Raw genomic sequence first — 18790 nt, 5'->3', positions numbered from 1 at the left:
GCCTACTGTGTGACGGGTGTTGTGCCAGTGCACAGTGATGGAAAAGGTGCTCAGGGATCTCCACGTCTAGAATTGCACCATCGGTACCTGGCCATGAGCTGGTGTTCTTGGAGCACTTGAAACGTGGCTAGTCCGAACTGAGATGTGCTGTTTGTGGAGAATATACACCAGATTTTGAAGATTTACTATAAAAGTAGAGTAAAATTACTGATTAATACTTTTTTAAATTGGTTACTTTTTTTGAATTTTATTTTATTTTTATACAGCAGGTTCTTTTTTTTTTTTTCTTAAGATGTTGGGGTAGGAGTTTATTAATTAATTTATTTATTTTTGCTGTGTTGGGTCTTCGTTTCTGTGCGAGGGCTTTCTCTAGTTGTGGCAAGCGGGGGCCACTCCTCATCACGGTGTGCGGGCCTCTCACTATCGTGGCCTCTCCCATTGCAGAGCACAGGCTACAGACGCGCGGGCTCAGCAGTTGTGGCTCACGGGCCCAGTTGCTCCGCAGCATGTGGGATCCTCCCAGACCAGGGCTCGAACCCGCATTCCCTGCACTAGCAGGCAGACTCTCAACCACTGTGCCACCAGGGAAGCCCCAGCAGGTTCTTATTAGTTATCTATTTTATACATATTAGTGTACATACGTCAATCCCAATATCCCAGTTCATCACACCACCACCCCTCCCACCCGCCACGTTCCCCCCTTGGTGTCCATACATTTGTTCTCTACATCTGTGTCTCAATTTCTGCCCTGAAAACTGGTTCATCTGCACCACTTTTCTAGGTTCCACATATATTCACTCTGTATGACAGACTCTAGATCCATCCACGTCTCTACAAATGACTCAATTTCATTCCTTTTTATGGCTGAGTAATATTCCATTGTATATATGTACCACATCTTCTTTATCCCTTCATCTGTCGATGGGCATTTAGGTTGCTTCCATGTCCTGGCTATTGTAAATAGTGCTGCAGTGAACATTGGGGTGCATGTGTCCTTTTGAATTATGGTTTTCTCTGGGTATATGCCCAGTAGTGGGATTGCTGGGTTATATGGTAATTCTATTTTTAGTTTTTTAAGGAACCTCCATACTGTTCTCCATAGTGGCTGTATCAATTTACATTCCCACCAACAGTGCAAGAGAGTTCCCTATTCTCCACACCCTCTCCAGCATTGTTGTTTGTAGATTTTCTGATGATGCCCAATCTAACTGGTGTGAGGTGATACCTCATTGTAGTTTTGATTTGCATTTCTCTAATAATTAGTGATGTTGAGCAGCTTTTCATGTGCTTCTTGGCCATCTGTATGTCTTCTTTGGAGAAATGTCTATTTAGGTCTTCTGCCCATTTTTGGATTGGGTTGTTTGTTTTTTTTAATACTGAGCTGCATGAACTGTTTATATATTTTGGAGATTAATCCTTTGTCCATTGATTCGTTTGCAAATATTTTCTCCCATTCTGAGGGTTGTCTTTTGATCTTGTTTGTGGTTTCTTTTGCTGTGCAAAAGCTTTTAAGTTTCATTAGGTCCCATTTGTTTATTTTTGTTTTTATTTCCATCACTCTAGGAGGTGGATCAAAAAAGATCTTGCCATGTTTTATGTCAAAGAGTGTTCTTCCTATGTTTTCCTCTAAGAGTTTTATAGTCTCCAGTCTTACATTTAGGTCTCTAATCCTTTTTGAGTTTATTTTTGTGTATGGTGTTAGGGAGTGTTCTAATTTCATTCTTTTACATGTAGCTGTCCAGTTTTCCCAGCACCACTTATTGAAGAGACTGTCTTTTCTCCATTGTATTTCCTTGCCTCCTTTGTCATAGATTAGTTGACCATAGGTGTGTGGGTTTATCTCTGGGCTTTCTGTCCTGCTCCATTGATCTATATTTCTGGTTTTTTGCCAGTACCATATTGTCTTGATTACTGTAGCTTTGTAGTATAGTCTGAAGTCAGGGAGTCTGATTCCTCCAGCTCCGTTTTTTTCCCTCAAGACTGCTTTGGCTATTCAGGGTCTTTTGTGTCTCCATACAAATTTTAACATATTTTGTTCTGGTTCTGTAAAAAAATGCCATTGGTAATTTGATAGGGATTGTATTGAATCTGTAGATTACTTTGGGTAGTAGAGTCATTTTCACAATATTGATTCTTCCAATCCGAGAACATGGTGTATCTCTCCAGCTGTTGGTATCATCTTTAATTCCTTTCATCAGCGTCTTACAGTTTTCTGCATACAGGTGTTTTGTCTCCCTAGGTAGGTTTATTCCTAGGTATTTTATTCTTTTTGTTGCAATGGTAAATGGGAGTGTTTCCTTAATTTCTCTTTCAGATTTTTCATCATTAGTGTATAGGAATGCAAGAGATTTCTGTGCATTAATTTTGTATCCTGCAACTTTACCAAATTCATTGATTAGCTCTAGTAGTTTTCTGGTGGCATCTTTAGGATTCTCTATGTATAGTATCATGTCATCTGCTAACAGAGACAGTTTTACTTCTTGTTCTCCAATTTGTATTCCTTTTATTTCTTTTTCTTCTCTGATTGCTGTTGCTAGGACTTCCAAAACTGTGTTGAATAATAGTGGTGAGAGTGTACATCCTTGTCTTGTTCCTGATCTTAGAGTAAATGCTTTCAGTTTTTCACCATTGAGAATGATGTTTGCTGTGGGTTTGTCGTATATGGCCTTTATTATGTTGAGGTAGGTTCCCTCTATGCCCACTTTCTTGAGAGTTTTTATCATAAATGGGTGTTGAATTTTATCAAAAGCTTTTTCTGCATCTATTGAGATGATCATATGGTATTTCTTCTTCAGTTTGTTAATATGGTATATCACATTGATTGATTTGCGTATATTGAAGAATCCTTGCATCCCTGGGATAAATCCCACTTGACCACGGTGTATGATCCTTTCAGTGTGTTCTTGGATTCTGCTTGCTAGTATTTTGTTGAGGATTTTTGCATCTATATTCATGAGTGATATTGGTCTGTAATATTCTTTTTTTGTAGTATCTTTGTCCGGTTTTGGTATCAGGGTGATGGTGGCCTCATTGAATGAGTTTGGGAGTGTTCCTTCCTCTACAATTTTTTGGAAGAGTTTGAGAAGGATGGGTATTAGCTCTTCTCTAAATGTTTGATAGAATTCACCTGTGAAGCCATCTGGTCCAGGGCTTTTGTTTGTTGGAAGATTTTTTTTTTTTTTTTTTTTTTTTTTTTTTTTGCTGTACGTGGGCCTCTCACTGCTGTGGCCTCTCCCGTTGCGGAGCACAGGCTCCGGACACACAGGCTCCGCGGCCATGGCTCGCGGGCCCAGCCGCTCCGCGGCATGTGGGATCCTCCGGGATCGGGGCACGAACCCGTGTCCCCTGCATCGGCAGGCGGACTCTCAACCACTGCGCCACCAGGGAAGCCCTGTTGGAAGATTTTTAATCACAGTTTCAATTTCATTACTTGTGACTGGTCTGTTCATATTTTCTATTTCTTCCAGGTTCAGTCTTGGAAAGTTATACCTTTCTAAGGATTTGTCCATTTCTTCCAGGTTGTCCATTTTATTGGTGTAGAGTTGCTTGTAGTAGTCTCTTAGGATGCTTTGTATTTCTGTGGTGTCTGTTGTAACTTCTCCTTTTTCATTTCTAATTTTATTGATTTGAGTCCTCTCCCTCTTTTTCTTGATGAGTCTGGCTAATGGTTTATCAATTTTGTTTATCTTCTCAAAGAACCAGCTTTTAGTTTTATTGATCTTTGCTATAGTTTTCTTTGTTTCTATTTCATTTATTTCTGCTCTGATCTTTATGATTTCTTTCCTTCTATTAAGTTTGGGTTTTGTTTGTTCTTCTTTCTCTTGTTCCTTTAGGTGTAAGGTTAGATTGTTTACTTGAGATGTTTGCTGTTTCTTGAGGTAGGATTGTATTGCTATAAACTTCCCTCTTAGAACTGCTTATGCTGCATCCCATAGGTTTTGGATCATCCTGTTTTCATTGTCCTTTGTCTCTAGGTATTTTTTGCTTTCCTCTTTGATTTCTTCAGTGATCTCTTGGTTATTTAGTAACGTATTGTTTAGCCTCCATGTGTTGTGTTTTTTACATTCTTTTCCCTGTAATTCATTTCTAATCTCATAGAGTTGTGGTCAGAAAAGATGCTTGATATGATTTCTGTTTTCTTAAATTTACTAAGGCTTGTTGTGTGACCCAAGATGTGATCTATCCTGGAGAATGTTCCATGCACCCTTGAAAAGAAAGTGTAATCTGCTGTTTTTGGATGGACTGTCCTATAAATATCAATTAAATCTATCTGGTGTGTTGTGTCATTTAAAGCTTGTGTTTCCTTATTAATTTTCTGTTTGGATGATCTGTCCATTGGTGTCAGTGAGGTGTTAAAGTCCCCCACTATTATTGTGTTACTGTCGATTTCGTCTTTTATAGCTGTTAGCAGTTTCCTTATATATTGAGGTGCTCCTATGTTATGTGCATATATATTTATAATTGTTATATCTTCTTCTTGGATTGATCCCTTGATCATTACGTAGTGTCCTTCCTTGTCTCTTGTAACATTCTTTATTTTAAAGTTTATTTTACCTGATTGAGTATTGCTACTCCAGCTTTCTTTTTTTTGCGGTACGCGGGCCTCTCGCTGTTGTGGTCTCTCCCGTTGCGGAGCACAGGCTCCGGACGCGCAGGCTCAGAGGCCATGGCTCACGGGCCTAGCCACTCCGTGGCATGTGGGATCTTCCTGGACTGGGGCACTAACTTGTGTCCCCTGCATCGGCAGGCGGACTCTCAACGACTGCGCCACCGGGGAAGCCCTCCAGCTTTCTTTCGATTTCCATTTGCATGGAGTATCTTTTTCCATCCCCTCACTTTCAATGTGTATGTGTCCCTAGGTCTGAAGTGGGTCTCTTGTAGACAGCATATATGTGGGTCTTGTTTTTGTAACCATTCATCAAGCCTGTGTCTTTTGGTTGGAACATTTAATCCATTCACGTTTAAGGTAATTATCGATGTGTATGTTCCTATGACCGTTTTCTTAATTGTTTTGAGTTTGTTTTTGGAGGTCCTTTTCTTCTCTTGTGTTTCCCACTTAGAGAAGTTTCTTTAGCGTTTGTTGTAGAGCTGGTTTGGTGGTGCTGAATTCTCTTAGCTTTTGGTTGTCTGTAAAGCTTTTGATTTCTCCATCGAATCTGAATGAGATCCTCGCTGGGTAGAGTAATCTTGGTTGTAGGTTCTTCCCTTTCATCACTTTAAATATGTCATGCCACTCCCTTCTGGCTTGTAGAGTTTCTGCTGAGAAATCAGCTGTTAACCTTATGGGAGTTCCCTTGTATGTTATTTGTTGTTTTTCCCTTGCTGCTTTCAATAAGTTTTCTGTGTCTTTAATTTTTGCCAATTTAGTTACTCTGTGTCTCAGCATGTTTCTCCTTAGGTTTATCCTGTTTGGGACTCGCTGTGCTTCCTGGACTTGGGTGGCTATTTCCTTTCCCATGTTAGGGAAGTTTTTGACTATAATCTCTTTAAATATTTCCTCTGGTCCTTTCTCTCTCTCTTCTCCTTCTGGGACCCCTATAATGCGAATGTTGTTGTGTTTAATGTTGTCCCAGAGGTCTCTTTGGCTGTCTTCATTTCTTTGCATTCTTTCTTCTTTATTCTGTTCCGCAGCAGTGAATTCCACCATTCTGTCTTCAGGTCACTTATCCGTTCTTCTGCCTCAGTTGTTCTGCTATTGTTTCCTTCTAGTGTAGTTTTCATTTCAGTTATTGTATTGTTCATCTCTGTTTGTTTGTTCTTTAATTCTTCTAGGTCTTTGTTAAACATTTCTTGCATCTTCTTGATCTTTGCCTCCATTCTTTTTCTGAGGTCCTGGATCATCTTCACTATCATTATTCTGAATTCTTTTTCTGGAAGGTTGCCTATCTCCACTTCATTTAGTTGTTTTTCTGGGGTTTTGTCTTGTTCCTTCAGCTGGTACATAGCCCTCTGCCTTTTCATCTTGTCTGTCTTCTGTGAATGTGGTTTTTGTTCCAGAGGCTGCAGGATTGTAGTTCTTGCTTCTGCTGTCTCCCCTCTGGTGGATGAGGCTATCTAAGAGGCTTGATGGGAGGGACTGGTGGTGGGTAGAGCTGGCTGTTGCTCTGGTGGGCAGAGCTCAGTAAAACTTTAATCCGCTTGTCTGCTGATGGGTGGGGCTGGGTTCCCTCCCTGTTGGTTGTTTGGCCTGAGACGCCCGGACCCTGGAGCCTACCTTGGCTCTTTGGTGGGGCTAATGTCAGACTCTGGGAGGGCTCATACCAAGGAGTACTTCCCAGAACTTCTGCTGCCAGTGTCCTTGTCCTCACGGAGAAATACAGCCACCCCCCACCTCTGCAGGAGACCCTCCAACACTAGCAGGTAGGTCTGATTCAGTCTCCTATGGGGTCACTGCTCCTTCCCGTGAGTCCCGATATGCACACTACTTTGTGTGTGCCCTCCAAGAGTGGAGTCTCTGTTTCCCCCAGTCCTGTCGAAGTCCTGCAGTCAAATCCCGCTTGCCTTCAAAGTCTGATTCTCTGGGAATTCCTCCTCCCGTTGCTGTACCCACAGGTTGGGAAGCCTGACGTGGGGCTCAGAACCTTCACTCCAGTGGGTGGACTTCTGTGGTATCCGTGTTCTCCAGTTTGTGAGTCAGCCACCCAGCAATTATGGGATTTGATTTTATTTTGTAAATTTATTTATTTTTATTTTTGGCTCTGTTGGGTCTTTGTTGCTGTGCACGGGCTTTCTCTAGTTGCGGTGAGCAGAGGGCTACTCTTCATTGTGGTGCGCAGGCTTCTCATTGCAGTGGCCTCTCTTGTCGCGGAGCACGGGCTCTAGGTGCATGGGCTCAGCAGTTGTGGCTCGTGGGCTCTACAACACAGGCTCAGTAGTTGTGGCGCACGGGCTTAGTTGCTCTGTGGCATGTGGGATCTTCCCAGACCAGGGCTCGAACCCATGTCCCCTGCCTTGGTAGGTGGGTTCCTAACCACTGTGCCGCCAGGGAAGCCCCTGCTTTTATTTTATTTTATTTTATTTTATTTTATTATTTTTTTTTGCGGTACATGGGCCTCTCACTGCTGTGGCCTCTCCTGCTGCGGAGCACAGGCTCTGGACGCGCAGGCCCAGTGGCCATGGCTCACGGGCCCAGCCGCTCCGCGGCATGTGGGATTCTCCCGGACTGGGGCACGAACCCGTGTCCCCTGCATCCGCAGGTGGACTCTCAACAACTGCGCCACCAGGGAAGCCCACCCTGATTTTATTTTGATTGCATCCCTCCTACCATCTCACTGTGGCTTCTCCTTTGTCTTTGGATGGGGGTGATCTTTTTTGGTGAGTTCCAGTGTCTTCCTGTCAGTGATTGTTCAGCAGTTAGTTGTGATTCCGGTGCTCTTGCAGGAGGGAGTGAGAGCACATCCTTCTACTCTGCCATCTTGAACCAGTCTCCTATTGGTTACTTATTAAAATGACATTTTACATATATTGGGTTAAATAAAACATTATTAAAATTAATTCACCTGTTTCTTTTTGCTTTAATGTAGTTACTAGAAAATTTTAGATTGCATCTGGGGCTGGCTTATTTCTATTGGACAGTGTTGATCTAAAAGGAGAAACTTACAAAGGAACTGCCTACAGTTTAAGTGTGTATGAAGTATATTTCATTGTGGTTTTGATTTGAATTTCTCTGATAGCCGATGAAATGGAGCATCTTTTCATCTGCTTATTGGCTGTCTGTATATCTTCTTTGGAGAGATCTATTCAAGCCCTTTGCAGATTTTTAAATTGGGTTTTCCTTGTATTGTTGACTTATATATTTTAGATACTAGACCCTTACGTGATTTCTGATTTGCAAATATTTTCTGTCATTCTCTGGACTGTCTTTTCACTTTCTTGATGCTGTCCTTTGCTGTACAAAGTTTTAAGAAAGTACAGTTTATCAATTTTTTTCTTTGTTGCTTGTGCTTTTAGTGTCATATTTAAGAAACTGCTGAATTCAAGGTCACCAAGGTTTACCCCTCTGTTTCCTTCTAGGAGTTTTATAGTTTTAACTCTTACATTTAGGTCTCTGACCCATTTTTAGTTAATTCTTGTATATGGTGTGAGGTAGGGGGCCAACCTCATTCTTTTGTGTGTGGCTGTCTATTTGTCCCAGCACTACTTTTTGGAAAGTCTATTATTTTCCTGTTGAATCATCCCGGCACCCTAGTTGGCCATACTCATTTTAACGTGTCACTGACAACTCGGTGATTTCAGTGTCAGCATGTATTAACTTTAGTTTACGTGCTTGGTCCTCAATCTATTGCTGTGACTTGTCAGAAGAAATCGTACTGAGCCCAAGTTACCTGTATTAATGTTGGTTTAAAATTCATGATATCATTTGCTTTATATTGCATGGGGTGAGGATTTAATGTCATAATTTTCCTGGAGGAAGTAAAAAGTGAACTAACCTGAAGAGTGATTTCACTTTGTGGTCATTAATTTGTGTTAATATCTAGTTAATATCTAATCACATTCTCTGTAACAGCTTTTATAAGATGGTAGTTGTCGGATCGATTGTACTGAAGTCCTTACGGGATGCCGTTATTGACACTTTCTCCAGCTCCTAGCTTTGCCCCTTCATGCTGTAGAGTACAGTTCTTCTCTCCAGGGCTAAAGGAAGCAGGAAACTTTCCCTCAGTGCCCAGCTCGATGCAGCTTCCATTTCATTACTCTCTTACAGCAGGAGTTACGCAAAGCACTTCTGTAGATGAACAGTTACTCTACTTCCAAACTGTCTTAAGAGTCAGTGAACAGAACAGCAACTGCATTCTTCCAGTTCCATCCTTCTAAAACCTCTGTCACTCTCTGGGCACAGAGCAGTTGAGCTGGGCAGTGAAAGTTTTTTCTCCCCACTGTGGAAACTCCTTCTGTAGGTTTACATTAGGAAATGTTCAACCTGCAGAAGACTCCAGAGGAGTATTTAAGAAATTAATGTAAAAGGCCGTTGCATTGAGAATGACCTTTGTTTACCTTTATAATGAATTTTCTCCAGTAAGGAATATCACGAGCACCAATTTTCATTGCCAGTCACCAGGTAGCCATCTTTCCCAGGCAGCCCAATCAGGCCCTTCCTGGCCCATCTCCCTCTTGCTCCAGGCTTGTTCTGGTGCAGTTGTTGACCATTTCAGTGGGCTCCACTGCCCTCGTGTTATCCTCAAGGAGTTTGAGTTCTGGTGACATGGCCTAAGACTGAACAGAGATGTTTTTTTCCCCCCAACTAACGAAGAACTCCCAGCTACCTTGACAGCTGGCTACTCAGTTTTTTAGTTTTACATACTGGAATAATGTTTCTAACTGATATAACTGACCCACTTTTTTCTTGCTTTGGAAAATTGTTTATAAAAAAACTAGCCTATGGTTGTTTGCATTAACTCTTCACTAAGTATCTACAGGCAACTCCCAAGAACATTGTAAAATCAAATGCATCAAAAGAAAGGCTCAGAAGCACGGATGGCTTTTGACAAGAGCCTTACTGGACAGAAGCTGTTTTAGAGGCAATGACGGAGCTGCCCTTTTGTTTTGCCTGCTTGTGTCACTGCCAGGTAATGATGACTCCGACATTGACATCCAGGAGGACGATGAATCCGACAGTGAACTAGAAGAGAGACGGCTGTCCAAGCCACGGACAGTCATGGAGGCGCTCTTGCAAGGTACCACAGTGGCTCTTGCTTGGCCTCTGCCCCACGCCCTGTCACAGGAAATGACGGCCGGGATTGGGTCAAGGCTGCTTGGTTTCGAGGCCCGTAAGCACACTGCCCTGTTGTTTATCAGGATTTGGCTCTTAAACTGGTCGGTGGTCATCTTTGCTGCTAATACTCTTACATTTGGCCCCAAGAATAGCCAGTCTTATTTATGGTTTGGTACTTCTCACAGAGGCCACATAACACACTGCCTCTGCTGATCAGCTGAATTCTGCCCTTTTTGGGTCCAAACTGCTCTCAGTGCAGTTACATCCCTTATGGTCAGAGAATTAATGCACAAATAAGAGAATTACGTGAGCATCTGTGCTGTTAAAAAAAAGTTCTTCTGGGAATTCCCTGGCGGTCCAGTAGTTAGGACTCTGTGCTCCCACTGCAGGGGGCACAGGTTTGATCCCTGGCCAAGGAACTAAGATCCCCCATGCTGTGAGGTGTGGCCAAAAAAAAAAAAAAAGTTCTAGTTTCTACCTTCTTACTGCAAAAGATTCAAGCAATAACATATGTGGAGCAAATGTGGGTGCTCCCCTGGGGTCTTCCTCATGTCCCACTCCCTCACCTGCAGGGGTCATGGCCCGTGGCTTGGGGTGTGTCCTTCCAAATTACCTTTCCACACATTTACACATGTCCACTCACGAGCGCACACACACACACTCAGATGTGGACACAAAGATCACCTGAAACATTTTTTAACCTAAATGGGACCAGATTGTGTGTGGTTCTGTACTTGCTTTTTAAAATTATTATTAAATATACTGGAACCTTTTCCATGTCAGTAAAATATAAATCTGCTTCATTCTTTCTGACAGCTGCATAGTATTCCATCCTGTGGCTGTACCCATAATTTATTTGGGCATTCTATATTGATAGATATTTAAGTATTTCCACTCTTTCCTTTGTATGTACATCTTTCCGCATATGTGCAAGTGTTTTTTTAGGTTGCATCATTAAAAATGGAATTCTTAGGTCAAAGGTTATATAAATTGTTATTTTGGTAGATACATTTAGTATCTATATTTGCCCTATATTTGCCTATAAAGCATTTCTGTTAATTTTTGGAACAAAATTGCATTTTTATGTATATAATACTTCTAAGTTGTAAATCATCTTTATTGTTTTATATTAACTTCTATATTAACTGCTTTCTCTTATAGGCTTAGCTATTTTTATTTATTACATTTCATTTTTTTATAGGATAATTAGGTGCTCTGATTCCTTTCTCTTCCTTTTATTTTTTAAGAGCTTCATGATATAAATAGAGGTTAGAGGTTATGACTCCCATTCTGCAGATGGGGGCCAAGGCTCTAAAAAGGTATGGAATTGGCTCAATAAAACATAGTAAGGGCACTAGGGGCCTCCCTGGTGGCGCAAGTGGTTGAGAGTCCGCCTGCCGATGCAGGGGATACGGGTTCGTGCCCCGGTCTGGGAGGATCCCATATGCCGCGGAGCGGCTGGGCCCGTGAGCCATGGCCGCTGAGCCTGCGCGTCCGGAGCCTGCGCGTCCGGAGCCTGTGCTCCGCGACGGGGGAGGCCACAGCAGTGAGAGGCCCGCATACCGCAAAAAAAAAAAAAAAAAAAAAAAAAACATAGTAAGGGCACTGGTTTCCTAAATTCTCCTGCTGACCACTCAGCCTGTAGAAGTAAAATCACAGGGTTCATTTCCAAAAACTATAAATAAGTTCTTCAAACAACACAAGAGTTGCATTTTATCTGACCAAGGGAGTGTGTCCATAAACAGCTCTTGATGGCCATCTCCAGGCCTGCCCTGAGTGAGCTCCTCTGAGCTGCCTTCACTGCCTTTCTTCTGAGGCCTGGCCCTGGCTTCACTGGTGGCCGTTTTTCAGCCTTTGGGTATGTGCAGCTCTCTGCCTTCACCCAGCAAGGATGGCTCCTGAGTTTTTGCAGAAGTCACATCTAGACAACATTGACTTCCAGAGGAGGAGGGGAGAATCACTTAGATAATGATGGTGTTTTGAAGGATAAATTAATGTGATACTTAAATTTTTTTACTTTTTGGAGCTCAGACATAGATCCAAGTACAAGTGACACTGGCCCATAAAAGGAGAATATATTTCTTTTTTCAACAGAGAGCACATCTGTTCTATTGCATGTATACTAATAATGGGATTCAGTGATTTTTCCCTAAAATATTTACAGGATGCATATTTATTTTTCTGATTTATGATTTGTGCTTATATTTTAATGCCCGTTTCCTCTTTTTAAAAGTGGAAATGCAGAAAATCTATTACTATCACGGTTCTGATTAGCTGGATGCTACTTAAGTCAGTTTTTTATTTTTATTTTTTTAAAGTATTTATTTACTTATTTTATGTATTTGGCTGTGCCGGGTCTTAGTTGCAACACGTGGCATCATCGTTGCCTCGTGTGGGATCTTTATTTGTGGCATGCAGGATCTTTAGTTTTTTTGTGTGTGTGTGGTACGCGGGCCTCTCACTGTTGTGGCCTCTCCTGCTGCGGAGCACAGGCTCTGGATGCACAGGCTCAGCGGCCATGGCTCACAGGCCCAGCCGGTCTGTGGCATGCGGGATCTTCCCGGACCGGGGCACGAACCCGTGTCCCCTGCATCGACAGGCAGATTCTCAACCACTGAGCCACCAGGGAAGCCCAGGATCTTTAGTTTTGGCATGCATGTGGGATCTAGTTCCCTGACCAGGGATCGAACCCAGGCCCCCTGCATTGGGAGCATGGAGCCTTGACCACTGGCCCACCAGGAAAGTACCTACTTAAGTCAGTTTTTTTTTCCTTAAGTCAGTTTTTTAATGTGATTCTTCTTTTTCCCAGTTTTCTAAAGGAAAGCAAATCTTGAATGCCATTTCCTGTCCTGTATCCTACAAGGTTTTCATACTCTCTTCATGTTTTTGTTCTCCTCAGGACGACCCAGCAAACGTGTCGTGGGCACAATGCAAGGTGGAGACTCGGACGACGATGTGAGTCCCGACCAGCTCCCTGAGCTATCCTGGTCTTGGCTGTCTTGGGCCAGCCTCGTAGGCTAGTTTGGCCGAGAAGCTAAGTGTATCTGACCAGTTTAGCGCAATGTGCTGCTTCTCAGCCCAGCCCTTCGCTGGGTTTGTGGCGGAGTTCGACCTCCCAAGGAGCTAGACTCTCTTCTTTGCTAGTTGTTGGCTCTTCTTTGCTAGTTGTTGGCTCATTTCTTTTCTTTTCAAATGAACGTGCTTGCCCTACTTTTTTTTTTTTTTCTTCTCATTGTTCTTTCCATTCTCGCTTTCCAAAGATGGAAGCGGCACCAGCTCTCTTAGGTAAATGCAAGACTTCCAGCTCCAGGAAACAGGTTGGTTTTCTTTTTCACCTCCATTTGTGTGTGTGTGAGCCACTTACGGTCAGCAGAGAGCCTTCCCCAAGAGTGATGCCTTGTGTCTGGGGCAAGAAGCCACTCAGATGGGTTCCACAGTGAGTGGTGAAGTTATCTAGAGGTCCTGTGCTCATGAGGAGGCGGGGTGAACACTGAGCCAAGAGACAAGGAAGGTTATCAGGCCCCTGAACTGTAACCTAGAAGAGAAAGGATTCTGCTGAGGGCCGGGGTCAAGACCAGGCTTTTCTTCAGCTCCATTCTGGGGAGGGAACCTGAAAGGCAGGCTCTCTCGAGACCAGGGCCCAGAGTGTGACATCAGGTTGCTGATGCCTTGAGCACTGTTGGGTGGATAACTGACTGGGAAACCAATGGAATGGGGAACCAAGGCATCCTTGCTGGGGTCCGGTTATTGGAGCCACACCATCCATCGCTCTGGGCATGCCTTCTTTGTTGAGTCCCTGGAAGGGCTGTGAGGCCCAAGAGGCAAAGGTGACTGGACTGATGGAGATCGCAGACCTCCCATCAGGCTGAATGCCATGCGTGTCTGGAGCATGGCACTCGTGCATGCACATAGCATGGGCTGATATTCTTGTACAACAGTTCTGTTTATTAGGTACCAATGGTGAATACTTTTAGAGAAATTCACAGGAGGGGAGAGGTCACTCAGATTTTCTGGGCAAGATGCACAGAGAAGATAGGGCCTTTAATTCATAGAAGACAGTCTGTAGAGAAGCAGAGAGACTACCTCCAAAATTTTTTTTATCAAATTAGGGGATGGATGGCAAAATAGCTTCTATCCATCCATCTTACCCATCTGAGACAGAATTAGGGAAAGTCTGGTGTGGAAACTCATGACACTGGCCTCTTTTCTTACGATTTGCTTGATTATTTGTATAGCTTTCTACTTTTCTGAGTAAATGCCTTGTTTGTAGCTTAAAATCTCCTCTGTACCTGTTGCTACTTATTTATCTCAAGGAGGCTGTTTCCACACATCCCCCTGGGCATAGGGGCTTGTCCTTCACCTGTTCACTCATTCACTTGCCAGGTCCTTGTTGAGTGCCTGTTACGTACCAGGCACCGTTAGGGGTTAGGGGAATACAGCAGTGAACAGAACAAAGCCCCTGCCTTCTTGATGCTTACATTCCAATGGTCATCAAGCAGATACATCAGGGGTCATGGTGATAAGAAAAATAAAGCAGGTTCAGGGGACAGAGTGACAGGGATGAGGGAGGAGGTCGATGTCTTCTGATTGGTCGGGGAAGGTCACTGATGAGGTGACATTGGGCAGGGGGCTGAGTGGTAGGAGGAAGGTGATGCTGCGGTGGGGCAGTGAGGCCTAGGAAACGTGGTTCCTGAATTCAAGGGCCGGAGGTGGCAGCGTGACTGGGAGTGAGTGAACTGGGGCAGGAGCAGCAGGAGAGGCAGCAGGGGCCACGCACAGCTTTGCAGGATGTGACGAGGGCTTGCGCTCTCTGAGTGCAGCGGGGAGGTGCTGGAGACCCAGGAGAGCTGACCTGAGTTTCAGAGGAACCAAGTGGGGGGCATTTGCAGGGGTCTAGTTCAGAAGCAAGGGTGGAGGTAGCAGCAGACTGGTGAGATGTGGTCAGATTCTGGATGTTTCTAAGGTGAGAACCATTAGGTTTTGTTAACTGGACATGAGATGTTAGAGAAAGAGAGAAATGCCCTGGTTGTGGCTTAATTGGCTGAAAGCATAGTTTTCATTTCCTGAGGGGGGCAGACCTGAGGAAGGGACTTGAGAGCAGATCAAGAGTCTGGTTTTGGACATTCTCAGTGTGAGCTGCCTGCTAGATGTCCACATGCTGGTGTTGAGGACTTCAAGGGTCAGATCTCAGCTGGAGATTGAATTTGGGGGAGCCACCCAAAGACCACCACGAGGATAGATGTGATTGCTCGGGGAGAGAGAGTAGAAAGGGAAGAGAGGAGGCCCAAGGCCGACCCTGTATTGCAGAGGTCAGGGCGAGGAAGCAGGTCAGGCAAGCTCTACCGAGAAGACAAGAAAGTGAGGTGGGGCGAGCACCTGAGAGGAGGGGGCCTGGAGCACAGGAAGGGGGTTCCGGGGGAGGAGGAGCAGTCCTGTGTCAGATGCAGCCATGGGTCAAACAGGAGAACGGAGAATTACCCATAGGATCTGAATCCGTTGGATGTTTCAGTCTTGGGGGACTTGTGGGGGGAGTGAGAGCCTGGCTAGTGGGTGCTTAGAGGGCAGCGAGAGGGGAGCCAGCAGGGATAGCGTGAGTGCAAGCTCGTTCAGGGGGTTTGCTGTGAGGCCACAGGGGAACAGGGCAGAGTAGCTGCAGAGGAAGGTGGGGTTACATTTTAGGGTTTTTTATTTTGTGTTTTTAAGAAGAAGGAGATTGCAGCATGTATGTGTGCCGGTGGGAATGGTCTATATAGAGTGACTGACCATCCTGGTTTACTGGGGATACAGGACTTGCAGTATGAAAAAGCTGGTTGAGTTGGTCACCCTGATCTAGATGATGAAAGAGAGAATGTCTTTTATTTTGCTCCTTACACCCATTTCCTGAGTGGCTTTCCATCCAAAAGCCCAAATAAGCAACCCCCACCAAGCCCCTGCCCTTCTTGCTGTCTACTGGTGGGTCTCTGGGCCTCCAGTGAGCCTCCGTGCACATCCAGTGGTGCTCCTGAGACGTCGGCGGGAAAGCCACCTTGCAGCTCCAGCCTTGGCTTGCCCGTTGGTGTTTGAGGGTTACTGGTTGGAAGACACATTTATATATGTATTTCAGCCAGCAATATATAGACACTGGCCCCGTTCTTATGCCCCCACAGCCTGACTGCTGCTCTGGCCAGCTCTTCCTTCATGTGGGTGTTGCTGGTTATTGAGCTACTAGTGAAAAAGCAAGGTAGGGTCTCTGCTGACATGATGTCAGTAGCAGGGCGGGACCCTCAGCTGTATTTGCTGTCTTTTCCTGTAGGAAGACTCAGAGGACAGTGAGATTGACATGGAGGATGATGAAGACGACGACGATTTGGAGGACGAGAGCATTGCTCTCTTACCAGCTAAGCCCAGTCAAAGAGTCCGGAAACCTGAGCCCCTGGATGAGAGTGACAATGACTTCTGACCTTCTTGCCAAGGGATCCAGGCAGATTAAAACCCTCAGATTTGTAGGTAAAGGGGAAATTAAAGGGTCAGAAGGAAGTAGGCATTTTGTTGGATAAGCCAGCAGGACTCATTGTTAATGAAGCAAAACCTGTTTCCGCTTTAGCCTCCCGTGTGTTACTCTACACACTCCAAAGCTTAAACGAGAACCGGAGCAAACCCCAAAGATGATTTTTTTTTTCCCTTATCTATCTCCTAAAACTTGGGAAATGCATGTGTTCTTAGTGATTCACATCCACAGGACAAAACCTTGAGAAATAACAGCCAATGCTGTGTAAGTCTTGCCTGTTATTTTTGTCACACTTTTCCTCTAAAAGTCAGCCGGACCTTCGAGTCCAGACCTGGGGCTAGAACTGGGCACAGGACTCATTTCAGGAGTTGTGGGGGAGTGTCTGACTATTCATCACATACAGTTCAGAATGTTTATTTTAGATCAACTTTTGATTCTAGCCTTTATTTTCTTTCTTCTGCATGCTCACAATACCAAGCTTTAAATGTATTTTACTAACTAAACTTTTCTGAAGGAAAATCAGCTAACTCGGATGAAAACTAGCTTTCCTTGAAAATCAGGCAACAGAGAGATGCTCCAGATCATACATACTCCATTTTCTCTCAGAAGGCTGACATTCCTCCTTAGGAAGGAGCAAATTAAGGAAAAAGTTTTGGTACGGATTCATGTTTCTGACCTAAAAAAATAAACCAGAATTGAATTTGATAGAATAGCACTAGAAGAATTTCCCTTCTGTGAAAGGAGAAGTGACAGATAGGTGGAGTTTGGTTTTGTCTTGTTAATATGGAAAGCACAGAGGAGTTTTCATTTATTTTCAATTATAAAGTCAGAAGACTTGTGAAGTTCTCTCAATAAACTTATTTAATACCATATTTTTATATTATTGTTTTATTTGAAAGTATAATTATGTATTTGTACCATAACATATAAATACTTATTTAAGAAGAATTAATGGGTTATTATATTACATGTGAATTTCAGGAGACTATGTGACAGTTATTTCTATCTTTGCTTTTTTCTCTGTCTTTCCCTCAATTTTACATAAGAGATTACCCCCTTTTTTAAAAAAAGCATTCAGCATTCAGTTAATTCACCAGTAATTTGAGATGTGCCATCTTTGAAACTATAAGCTAACAGGGAAGAGGTGTATCAGGAGCCACGTTACCCCCTCAGATGCCGTGGCTTTTAAGGCACAAGAGAGTCGTTGCATCTCCTTGGATGACATAGCTTTGGTTTACCTGAGTCTGACCTGACTTTTATTTTAAAAAACAAAAACTGTATTTCTGTTTCCCTTATGTGATGCTTTCTTCTAATGGGCATTAACATGGGAGCCCAACCCAAACCACGTCCACAGGTGGAGGCAAGAGCTGCAGCGGCCAGTCATTGTCTCACCTGCTTCTTGTCATCCCTCATCCCTTGATTAACTGACTTTGTGCAGAGTCTTGCGTGGTCTGATGTTTCCTTACTTGAGCAGCGTCTTTCAACAAAGGAGCTTCAAGTATGGATTGTAATTATTAATGTACTTCTGTTGCTCTGACAGATCCGGGAGTCAGATGTGTGCAGGTGCCTTATGATTTGGTGTCATTTGGTTTTGGTCAAGCAGCAGAGCATACTCAGGCCCCAGAGAAGATTGTGTGATTAGGTCAATGAAAAACTAGCTTTTAGATCATTTCTGACAGCTTTTTTTGTTTTTTTTTGTTTTTGTTTTTGTTTTGCTCTGTAATCAAAGGACCTCTTAAAATGCTTTAAAAAACGTGTATTGGCAGAAAACGTATAGGAACTTTTTAAGTCCTCAGTTTTTATTGGTGGTGATAACCATCAAGGATGTCCCTTGGGAATTCTAAAGAACTGTTTCCCTTTTATCTGGGGCAGGAAGAAGAAATACAAGATCTCTTTCACTAGTATTTTAAACTGTAACATCAGTGTCAAATGTCTGAAAGGAAGGTGTGTCCCTTTAGGTTAGCAGCATACTGCGTAAATATCACAACTATTAGATTGGCCCAGGGGACTCATGTGTGCTAGAACACAGGACTGGCTGAATTGGAAGTGAACTAAAAGCTTCTGTCTCCTACCCAGAACAGAAGTCCTTTCTATAAGGATGCGACTGGAGCAGGAAGACAAAGGGCTCAAGAAGTAACGTCATTAGGGGAAAATGGAACTGACAGGATAACCGATATGTCTGTAGGAAACAGTATTCAGATTTTACTTTTCTATTAGATAGTTTGGAAAAATTAAGCAGTAGTGACATAGAAAGTTTAAAATGATGCAACTTTTAATTCTAGAAAGAACAATAAATTATATAGGAAGAAAATGGCTCAGCAGTGATCATCAGAACTAATGAAATCATAAAATAAACACTAAATAATGATTTACCCAAGAATCATGCTGTAACTGTATTGGAAGGATGGAGAAACAGAAAGTGGTGATAAACATACAAGTGCCATTTCCCATAATAGAAAGTTAGTAGATAATCTCTAAAATGATAAAACAAAAACTAGTGTATGTATGACATTTAGCTTTGAGTGGAGAGGTATTCAAGAAGGGGAGGAATAGGACAGGAGATTGTTCTTTCCCATAATAAGCCTAGTACTCCG

The 18790-nt window shown here is 43.3% G+C and overlaps 1 protein-coding gene across 4 annotated transcripts in view; it reads left to right on the top strand.

The window, feature by feature from the left end:
• The window catches only part of CLUAP1 (clusterin associated protein 1), a 43872-nt gene extending 26806 nt beyond the window's left edge, over positions 1–17066 (top strand). For 2 of the 4 annotated variants that reach the window (XM_060120470.1, XM_060120468.1), the window contains 4 exons: positions 9564–9671; positions 12609–12664; positions 12970–13026; positions 16002–17066. In XM_060120470.1, the coding sequence (XP_059976453.1) occupies positions 9564–9671; positions 12609–12664; positions 12970–13026; positions 16002–16148 (368 nt within the window). In that variant the 3' untranslated portion in view covers positions 16149–17066. The remainder of the gene's footprint in view (positions 1–9563; positions 9672–12608; positions 12665–12969; positions 13027–16001) is intronic. The other 2 variants (XM_060120471.1, XM_060120469.1) reach the window with 1 other exon arrangement.
• The last annotated feature ends 1724 nt before the right edge of the window (positions 17067–18790 follow it).

Source organism: Mesoplodon densirostris, chromosome 16, assembly GCF_025265405.1.
Source record: "Mesoplodon densirostris isolate mMesDen1 chromosome 16, mMesDen1 primary haplotype, whole genome shotgun sequence".
Classification (NCBI taxonomy): domain Eukaryota; kingdom Metazoa; phylum Chordata; class Mammalia; order Artiodactyla; family Ziphiidae; genus Mesoplodon; species Mesoplodon densirostris.
The sequence above is the reverse complement of the archived record's forward strand: the minus strand, read 5'-3'. Positions and strand labels throughout refer to the sequence as shown.